The sequence below is a fragment of the Rhopalosiphum padi genome, chromosome 2 (assembly GCF_020882245.1).
Source record: "Rhopalosiphum padi isolate XX-2018 chromosome 2, ASM2088224v1, whole genome shotgun sequence".
Classification (NCBI taxonomy): Eukaryota; Metazoa; Arthropoda; class Insecta; order Hemiptera; family Aphididae; genus Rhopalosiphum; species Rhopalosiphum padi.
In genome coordinates this window covers 84,063,985-84,075,586 of record NC_083598.1, presented here as the reverse complement: position 1 = coordinate 84,075,586, position 11,602 = coordinate 84,063,985, and the positions used below count along the sequence as shown (strand labels likewise).

At 26.2% G+C, this 11,602-nt stretch overlaps 1 protein-coding gene across 1 annotated transcript; it reads left to right on the top strand.

Annotated features, from left to right (window-relative positions):
- The first annotated feature begins 3,454 nt into the window (after window positions 1-3,454).
- LOC132922133 (serine/threonine-protein kinase RIO1) lies at window positions 3,455-7,724 on the top strand. Its single transcript, XM_060985482.1, has 10 exons — window positions 3,455-3,677; window positions 4,307-4,455; window positions 4,517-4,739; window positions 5,671-5,922; window positions 6,327-6,513; window positions 6,591-6,709; window positions 6,783-6,886; window positions 6,957-7,162; window positions 7,237-7,485; window positions 7,556-7,724. The coding sequence occupies exons 1-10, from the start codon at window positions 3,640-3,642 to the stop codon at window positions 7,661-7,663; spliced, it is 1,635 nt and encodes a 544-aa protein (XP_060841465.1). The 5' UTR covers window positions 3,455-3,639; the 3' UTR covers window positions 7,664-7,724.
- Window positions 7,725-11,602: the final 3,878 nt, after the last annotated feature.

Sequence of the window (11,602 nt, the reverse complement as noted above, 5' to 3'; positions counted from 1 at the left end):
ACACACTGTATTTATAAAATATACTCGTGATACACGATATCAGGTGTTTATTTAGCGCTAAATAAGTGTTTTAAATTTCACTTAAAATTATTACAGTAGAGTCCCTACTCCCTAATCCGGACGACAACTTATAAGTTATAATTCGTACTTTCTTTTAATTTCTTTAATTTTCTATAAATTTGTATTGATATATGTTTATATGTAATACATATATCACAATAATAATGTGTAATGTAAAATTGTTAATCAATAAATTTTCAATTTGTATAAATACATAAGATGTTTTTTGAAAAATATTTATTAGTAAATTTAAAAAAACATCATTCAGACAGAGTCAAGTTCCATCTAGTCCGGATTAGCGAGATTGCTGTAACACATTCAAATATTTTAAATTCTATAATTTCCTTACTCTCGTGTAAATTTATCCTTAGCAATCCGATGTACCGTTTGACATTTCTATGGTGTAGACGTAGACTTATTTCAAATAAATACATAATATATTGATCTAATAATCACGTATTCACGTTGGGTTTTATCACCGGTTAGTCTCACTCCTCATATGATCTATGTTAATTGTATATTTGTATACATATATAATACATTCTATCATATTATATTATTATCTTATATTATACTGTCTATACATGTCTAGGTTATCAATTTTCTTTTAATAAATAATAAAACTAGAGTTTGTATTGAATATTCTATGCATCACGACAGTTCTTAATATAATAAAAAATAATGGACTAGGGATTCAGTGGTACCGACATGGAAGGTTTGAAACGATCTGTGATATAAATAGGTGTACCTATATCAGTAAAGTGGGTTGAGAGATTCAAAAACCTAACGAATTAAGTAGCAATATTTTTTTATATTTAATTACCTAAGATCCAATATACTAATGCTATAGCATTAAGCCGTAGAGTATATCCAGGCTCATATACAGTGCGGTTTTAGGGCTTCAAACCCCCTCCCCCCAGTGAACCCGACATTTTTAAAGAAGGTATATAATTATGGTGACCAGACGTACTCTTTTTCGTAGGAAAGTACTCTTTTTTAAAGTGTGTCCCAGTGTCCTTAACAATAGTTTTAAGTACATGTTATTGTACTCTTTTTTTAAAATTATTATGGACACTTGACCGGACATTGTAAGAACAGGCCTAATACGTGTTTATGTGTTTTTACTATTTTTTATAATTAGATTATTAATTTCTATTTTATGGTTCGACCTATAGCATTCTTATTGGTTGGTAGCATGATTTAAAATTTACTAAATCGTATATATTTAACTCTATTTTACACTTCGTATTTTTACCTTTAAAAATAATTTATACTTTAGTTTAAGTTTACTTTAAATTTTTCAATATCAAAGTATTTTCATCATAAAGACACACACTAAATGAGTTGACATTATAATTTTAAATAATTGGTTTTTATAATTGATAATAATAATAAAATAAATAGAGTAATCATGGAAATATGGGCAAAACGGGTAGAATAGTATACGCATTGGGCAATTACGACAGAGAAGGAGCTAAGTTTTAAAATCTACATTTTTTAAAATTGTTATATCTGGTCACCATATATATAATATAACAAAAACTAACTACACACTTTTTAGTCAATGTATTAAAAATATTTTGTCAACCAACACTGGCCCTGTATAAGGGTAAATTACTCTATTATATATTATTATGTGAATGTGATTATATAGTAAAAATGATTTCGATAACCGTACCGCTGTATTTTATTATAAAAAGATTAATTTTACGAATAAATTGTAATTTGAATAATAATTTAATTAACATTAAAGATACACGGACCAACGTACGGGAAAAAAAACGTAAACAAATTATCTTTCTTTTAACGATTTTTGTTACTTTGTTACACCTACGGATTGTACCGGAAATTGAAATAAATACAACAGAAATTGAATTCAACAAAGTATAAAATGTAACGGAGAAGTTTTAAGCACAGAAAATTTTCTTCTGCACGGAAGAATAAATAATTATTAAAAATATTTCATTACCAAGAGCAAACGTTTAGTATATACCGGAAATTGAAATAAACACAAATAATCTGGAAGTGATGGACGAAAAAGAATTTGATGAAATGGTTCTGGAGACAGATAACTCATGATCATCCATGCCGGAACCAAATCTAGGCTAATCCAATTACCTATATTTGTTAATGATTCTATCAAATGGCGATAGGAGTTTTAGAACACAAAACTTGGTACTGTTCTATGAGAATAATAATAGATGATAAAATATATAGCGATTAACAGTTCACACAATTAAAACATGCTCACCATCACAGCAACCTATAGTTTCGACGTTACAGGTGCAGTTTGTCAAACATTTATAGGTAGCAGTAATGGTGAATATGTTTTGAAAGTATGAATAAAATCGCAATTGTATATCACCCATAAAAATAAATAATGTTTTTTCCTTTTCGCATATAAAAAGGTAGGGCAGGCGCAATCGTGCTACACCCTTGTCTTCCATGACCCCTATCATTTTAATTTGATAGAAAGTTTATTGTTATTTGTACTGTTTTTATAGTTTTATTTTTTAGTCTTAGTTCTGCTTTGAAAATGACGTATATTTCCCTGCTTTTCCACATTCAAAATATTATAATTTCTTATGCGAATAATTAGCTTACAAACAGCATATATTCACACGACTATTTTTAAAATTTGCATTTTTTATAGGTATTTTTCCGTTATCCCGACTACCACGAGTCCCAATTCCATTACCTCGACTACCTCCTCAAAGTTTCGACTAACATTAATTTGTCATTACTCATTTATATAATTAATATAATTATAAGTATAACCCTTTTTTAGATTTTGCACAAGGATAAACACTTCTCCAGCTTCGCCAAACATAAATAGTTTATATAAGAATTTATTTTTTCCGAAGGTGCACGATTCTACAACCTGGTAAACAAAACAAAAAATCGACGACTAAAACCTCGTTTACCGCAAGATCTCAGATTTAAGCGAAAACGAAGATCAATAGCTAACTAAATAAATAATACTGTCATGTAACTTGTATGTAAACAAACTTGTAATAACATGTAATTATGCTGAAACATTTTAATTATAATAATTGAAGAAAGAATTAATATTTATTTTTTATGAGCGTCTTGGTCGGGATTCGTGAAAATCTCAAAAATGTGTAAATTTCTTTATGGTTAAGAATGCATATAATTGCAATTTGAAAATTAGTCGAAAATTAATAAATAATGGTATTTAATTTAATCTATTCTGTGTATTTATAATAAATTGTATTATACATAGACCTATCACCTAAATCTGTGGCACAATGAAGAGAAGATCTTGTCTACATCGTGATCTGTGGTTATTTGTTATCAAACGCAATATTGATAATGATAATGATAACACTGTTTATACTTTATTTTGATAAACATTATATTAGTAATAACCACGGATATAGATAATAACACGTGCTAAGAAATTATTAGGCATACTGGGCATAGTAGTCATGAAAAACTAACTATCTCTAGGCTTTAACTAAGTATTGAGCTCATCCGGCACCCGCATAATTATTTAATATTCCTCCTATTGTTTTATGTTACACGTGAAAATAACCTCTGCGTTTACTGTTGTCAAAAATGCATCAGTTCAGTGATGCAGAAGATGACGATTCTCCGTAAGTATATTTTTATAATTACAGTTTAACTTTGGAAACTTAGATAATGTATAGTATAGTCGTATAGACTTAGATCTATGATAGCCGATAGGTCAATATTAAATATTGTCAATGTTATGGTTATTCTTCGATGATGTATAGCATATAAGCGTGCCAGACTTTTACTGTAGGTGTTTCTGAAGCCTAATATGTTCCAAAAAAGGCATAAAAATTAATTTTATCTATTTTAGAATTGGATAGTATTGGGAACAACAAAAGATTAACAGAAAAAATACTAACTAGATACTATTAAATATCACTTGGGTATCAGTCTTACTTGAAGTCGTGCTTATATATTGATGAAAAAAAATATTTGATATTTTTCTTTAGGGTTTTAATTATTTAATCATAATATAATTTTTAAAACAAAATAAAAATAAAATAATATTATGCAGATATTTCTATAACAAATCCAGCAACACCCTTAAACACTCAATTGTTGCCTCTAATGTAGAACAAATAACAAATATTACTGCAACTACCGTTAGATTGTAATTTTCAGTACATGTATATACAATTTATATAAAAAAAAAATCCTTAATATACATTATAGAGGAATAATTATTTAAAGATTGATTTACTATTTTTAGATTGGTTATCAAGGACAATGATGACATATCTAAATTATTTGGCGAGATGACTTTTAATAATAATGGCCGTAAGTTAGTAAATGATCAAAATACATATGATACTGATTACTCAGATGATAGCACTGATGATGAAACACTTTTTGATAATGGTAATTAGTTAAAAATATTGATTAAATTATTATTAATAATGTTTCATTTTTAATCAAATAGGATGTTATAGTAGAAAAGGAGCAAATGAAATTAAAGCTCAAATTCAATCTACAACTCCAAATCAACAGAACAAAAACGTCAAAATTAGTGATTACCAACCATCTGAGAATCTTATTAAAAAATATTTAGACAAAGTAAATACAGATCCATATGAAGGGCCTGTACTTACTCATGAAGCTTCTAATAAACTAATGGAAAGCTACAAAAAAGCTGATGCCATGCGGTATAGTTATTAATATTTAAGGCTGTGAATTTAATGCATTTGCATGTTTTTTTTTGCTACACCGTATAATAAAATGGATTCTGCCAAAATTTGTTTTGACTTATTTATAGTTCAAATATCAAATCTTATTTTGCATATTTGATGGGTTAGGGCAGGGGTCGGGAACCTTTTCGTAAGAAAGAGCCATTTTTTCAAAAAATTACAAAACTATGATATCCAGGGAGCCGCACAGGTTTGAACACCTTTTTTTTAATTGTGGTGTATAAATTATTACTTTATTAGTACATATATAGTATAGAATAAAGATAGTATTATTATTTCATTGAGAAAATGGTAGGGAATAAAAACATAATAATACGTCTTAAATTTAGAAAATATAGAAAAATTTTATTTATCACTATAATAACGCAGGAATAATATAATATATATTTTACGGATCTCGATTGATAATTACCCAAAGAGCCGCAGGTTCCCGACCTCTGGGTTAGGGCATATAAATGCATGTTTTAATGATTTTTTATGTACTATTCTATTTTTAGTTAGGTATTGTTAGTTAGGTGTTGACTATATTGTACTATTGAAGTTGAGATTAAATTAATTTCCTGATATCAACTTGTACATATGGGACGACAAAAAATCGTTAGACAATTGTTTTTAGTTTGGTGCTATCCATTGACCAATGGAGTGCCTATGTTTGAGTATTATCCTTATTCGCGTTAATTTCTTTGTTTAATTGTAAAATTAATAAAAAAAATTATAATGAAAGAATAAGAATAAAAGTCAAATTTTAATATTTATTTTTTTGCATATTTTGTCAGTGTTTAGTGCATATATGCATGCATATTTAATAGTTTTTAAGTGCATTAAATTTACAGCCTTGTTAATATTTAACAAATTATTTCAATGTTTAATGATTTTTGTAATATTGTAGATTTAGAAATAAAGACAAGTGTGACAGAGCTACAGCTGAACAAGTAATGGATCCAAGAACCCGAATGATACTATTTAAATTACTTAATAGAGGAATGATTGGACAAATTGATGGATGTATATCTACTGGCAAGGAAGCTAATGTATATCATTCAACATCAACTGATGGTGACAAACATTATGCTATTAAAGTATTTAAAACATCAATATTGGTATTCAAAGATCGTGATCGTTATGTTACTGGTGAATTCAGGTAATCAATTATTAAATAAATTATTATTTTGTAGACATACAATTATTTATTTAATTTATTTATAACTTGATAATTAAATTGAATTTTTATGTATACATATTATAGTATATGGTACATTTATGTGTATAAATGTGATATTTTTAGCAATATTTTTTTACATTATTTCAAATAATAGGTATTCATTTTTTTCAAAATTTAAAATAGATTTTGGAAATTTTGATATTTAGTACTTTCCTGGTTAGGTTACATTTTTAAACACTTAATTAATAAATAATAAAAAATTAAAACATTATTTATATTTATTACAACACAATTCAAAACTTGTATTCAGTCATTTATTTTTTTTTTTAAGTTTATTATTTAAACATTAATATGATAATAATTTTGATATTTTTCTTTCATAGATTTAGGCATGGTTACTGCAGGCATAATCCAAGAAAAATGGTTCGTTTATGGGCCGAAAAAGAAATGCGTAATCTTGCTCGAATGTATGCAGCTGGTCTACCAGTACCTCAACCAATTTTGTTAAGATCACATGTTTTACTGATGTCTTTTATCGGTAAAGATGGTTGGCCTGCCCCAAAATTAAAAGTAATAGTGCTGATTTATATTTAAATATTTAATACATTTTCCTTAGGTATCTGCTTATTATATTTTTATTTTACCAGGATGCTCGTTTAACCTCGTCTAAAGCATGCCAACTTTATAGGGATTGTTTAATAATTATGTGGAAACTATACAATATTTGTAAACTTGTACATGCTGATCTTAGCGAGTTTAATTTACTGTAAATATATTTTTTATCATATTAATATTATTATAAATAAATAATCACAAGACAAACATATTTATAATTATAGGTATAACGATGGAGAAATAGTGATGATTGATGTATCTCAAGCTGTTGAACATGAGCATCCGTATGCTTTAGAATTCCTTCGAAAAGATTGTACGAACATTACAGGTATATAATTTATATAATTTTCTTATAGTAGATACTTTGTTGATAACTAATACATTATATTTTTTTCTAGAATTTTTCCGTCATCATGATGTTGGTACATTAACCATTAAATCTTTATTCGACTTTCTTACTGATCCTACTATCACATTAGATAATATGGAAACATGTCTTGACCGGCTTCAAGAAAATATGGCTAATTCAAATCCATTAACAAATGAAGAAATTGTTGAACAAGAAGTATTCAAAAATGCATATATACCAAAAAATCTAAATGAGGTACATTATACAATACATCTAAAATTATTTAAGAAATTATATTTTTCTTTATAATCATTTTTTAATGAATATAGGTTGTTGATTTTGAAAGAGATATTAGTTTGGTTAAATCTGGTCAAACTAGTGAAGATTTAATTTATCAAAAAATTGTTGGACTTAAAGACGATTTATCTGGACCTCAAAATACACCGGCAATATTAGAAGATGATGATAGTGATGATACTAATAGTAGTGCATCAGAAAATGAAAGTATTGATTCTGATGAAAAAAGTAAATTTACTAATTCTGCGAGACCTAAAAATGAAGATGCTGAAAGCAAACGAGTAAGATTTTAATACTTAATACAGTGTAATAGATTCATTTATATTTTTTGTGTATGATATATTTATTTAGTTACGAAAAAAACAAGTAAAAGATGAAAAAGCAGATAAAAGGAAGGTGAAATTAAAAAAACATTTGAAAAAAAGAAAAGAAAAAACAACACAATGCAGAAAAAAATAATTAATATTTAATTATTATACATGCTTTATTAATAAACTGTTATATATATATTTTATTCTTATTTTGTCTTTTGATCTAATTTATTTAAATTTCATATGTTACAAAAAAAAAAATAGGTAAAGGTGTATACTGTATATTCTACAACTTATTGTATGAGCAATTTGAAAGATTAATTTTAAATTTATTGTAATTTGAATAGTCAATAGTCATTTCATTAAGGAGTTTATTAAAAATACATGGACCAATGTATAAAAAAAGAAGAGCATGTGAAAGATTTATGTACTCTGGAGTAATAATTATTCTTTATAATAAGTAGTAAAATCAAATATAAATTATAATTTAAAACTTAATAATGGATGTTTTGCTTCTTCATATTTTCATAATATTCAAAAATATTGAATATACATAAAATGATATTCTTTACTTTTTTTTATAGACATTTAAAGTTTAAACTTTGATGAAATCAGATGTTTAAAAAAATTATCTTTCCTCGAACGATTTTAGTAACTTTGTTACACCTACTTAATAGTGAAACTAGAAAGTTGAAACTGCAAAATTATGTTCATTATTATTTTAATATATAAGCTACTAATACCAGCTACACAATTCTACAGTACCTACATCGATATCGACTCAATTTATTGTTTTGTATATCAGATGTGACAATAAAATCAATAATATTACAAATATAAACCATAACATTTTATGACAAAAATTAGTTAAATCTACCATATTACAGAAAGAGAAATAAATTATTGATACTATAATAATTATTATTACTGTATTGCACACTTTAAAAGTTAATTATCTTAATTATTTTTGGCACCTTGAAATTACACCATATTTTTGGTAATCATTTCTATTTTAAATAATAAATTGTATTAATAATTTATTGTTACAAAAAAATTGTTTTGTATTATTTTTAACTGACATTAATATCCAGGCCTTTCGATAGGGGGGGGGGGGAGGAAAGGTAGGATTTCTTCGGGCCCAAAAAAAGAGACGCTGTAATTAATTCGAACAATTTTTTTTTGCTGATTTACAAATTTTAGCTGATGTTAATATTGATGTATGTTAATTGTTAACCAAATAATAAAATAATATCAAATCTTTGTGGTGGCTTCAGGAACCACCTTTAATAGGGGCCTTTAAGCATTTCCACCCGGGCTTGAACTTTTCTCTCTACGGCCCTGGTAATATCTTATGATAATAAGATGTAACTATTAAACATGGTTATTGATTAATTTAATAAATAATATGATTTAAACAACAAAATATATTTTAATAGTTCAGTTATTACATAAAACGTAATATTTCTTACATTTGTTATGTTGATAATTCAGTATAGTAGGTACTTAAGTTCAGTAAAGATGATGATTTAACACGTTTTCCAAAAATACAATTTCATAGATACATTAATCATGCTCGAGACATAGGAAAATTTAGAATACATTCTTATGACTCAACAGTCAGAACTGCAGATATCATTAATTGTAAATTATATTCTTCTATTTAATCAAGTGGATTATCTATTTTCGATTCTTCAAATTTTATTTCTGGAAATTGTGTAAGGTCTTCATCTTTGCTGAATCCATATGATGCTCTAAGTCTTTTTTCCAATTTATTAATTTCATTGCACAAATCAATACATTCTTGTGACTGAGTCATCATTAATTGTATATATTCTTCTCTTTTATCATAAATAATTTTCTTTATTTCATTTTCAGACTTGACTTCTGGTGTTATAGCAGTTTTCAATTCAATATTTTCACAATTTTTATTAGTACTTATAGCAGATGTTCTGTAATTTCTTATAATAGTACACACATTTTTTATTGACATTCTCTTCATTTTTATTGAAAGTTAGTGAATTTATTAAGCTAATGAACAATTGTAATAGACTATCAAATGAAAATAATTAAAAAGCCGAATTTTTTAAGTTATTGACTTTGTATACCTACTACTAAAAAATATGTAATTAATTAATTAATTTCTTAATAGCCAAACAAATAAAAAAATGTATTTAAAAAAGTAATAGTTGAATGTATAAAATGACTTGTTGACTGTTGTCAATAATAATTTTCCAAAATCTTCAGTTTGTTTTCTACAAAAAAAAACTATCTAATTATAAAGGTTGACTGTATTTAAGTTTCTACTTTCCTATCCGAGTAATATTAATCACTGATTAAATTTTACCTAATGGCTAATCCCTTTTTATATGATCATAAATATTAAGCTTGAAAGTTTAATGCAAAGTTTCCCATAAGTTGTTCTTAATGTTCTTCCTGAAACCTACAGTTTTTGAAATTACATATCCGTAATTTTATTTATAGGTATTTCATTACATAATTCGTTAGATCCTATTGTTATCAGAAGCAGAACTATATGATGATGTTCGAGATTAAAATCTAATACATACCTAGGTGTTAGAGTACTTATCCCACAAATAAACGGAAGTACGGAACTAAGGGAGAAAAAAAAAGATAAGTCACTACTACAACGTTTTCTTTGCATGTTGGTCTTTATTGTTAAAAAACCTTTATACTCGGATAGCTACAATTTATAAATGAGGATTGAGTACTTTTCGTTGTTACAAACATTTTTAAAATATTGTTAAATAATATAAACGAGCAGTTATTTTGTGTGTTAAGGTAGAACATGAAACCTCATTAGAGTTTATTGGATTTTTTTACAATAGGCATTTCCAATGGAGCTTGGCTTCTATTTTAGAACATGGCATCACATCAGAATAATCAGATTATTTTTTTTTTTTTGGTAGAACTGAAGTAATATTATCTACCTAGTATTGGAAATCGGATCTCCAATAATTTCATTGAAATCGCAATACACTCGTGAATTCTCAATTCTAGTGAAATATAGTCGTTTTTGTGGCTTTTGCACAAGTTCAGATTCTTAGCATAGAATACTTTTTTTGTCTTTGTTATCATTATTACTTGTTGTTTTATTTTGTAAACAGATTTAACATTTAAAAATAAAAATAATAATAAAAGAAAAGCATAAAATAAGAATATATATTATAAGAATTGCAATTCTATTTACGATAGGCAGAAGTTACAATACTGTATATAATATATCGTATTTATGTTATTTGCTTATTTTCCCGACAATAAATTACCGTGAGACAATGACAAAAATAGAATTTATTTAATTTATTTTAAACTTTATACAATAATAAATAAGACGTTATTAGTTTATTACGCATTAAAAAATACAAGAGCGCTATTTCAATGCATTAGTACAGCGCTCCGGAAACCTAATGAAATGCAATATAACATACATATTTTCTTATCATATAATATTACAAAAATGTCAAAAATCACTAAAACAAAACCTAGGAGTCGGGACGTGCCTGAGATTATTTGTCTAGCTTTGAGTAGGTATAATTTATTATACTGTCCTTTGGACAACCAACTTAACACTACGAAATAATTAGGTTAATTATACTATATATAATACTAAACTAAACAAATTCCGGATTTGTATAAATAATTTTAATAATTTTAAATTTAGCTTATCAATTATAAGATAATTTTTTTTTTTATAATTAATATCGATTAAAATTTGTATTTTGTAGTTCTACACATCGCAATTTATTAAACATCATATTATTATTCATCATTTATAGTTAGGTTCGTTAATACTGTGGTCTGTGGATATATTTTTGTACGTATAACCATAGCAACTGTTTTTTTTCTTTTTTTTTATTAACTATTAAACAAATGCCTTGTAATAATTTGTATTTTAACCGTGGCTTCAATGTAAAGCATGTTGCATTATCATTGTATAAAAAAATAAAATGTAATTATTTATGTATTTAAGTACAATTGATCGATAGTGTAATATTACGATTTCGATTTCAAAAATCCATTGATACATGTATATCGATTATTATCATTTATCAAATAGAATCCCAGAAAC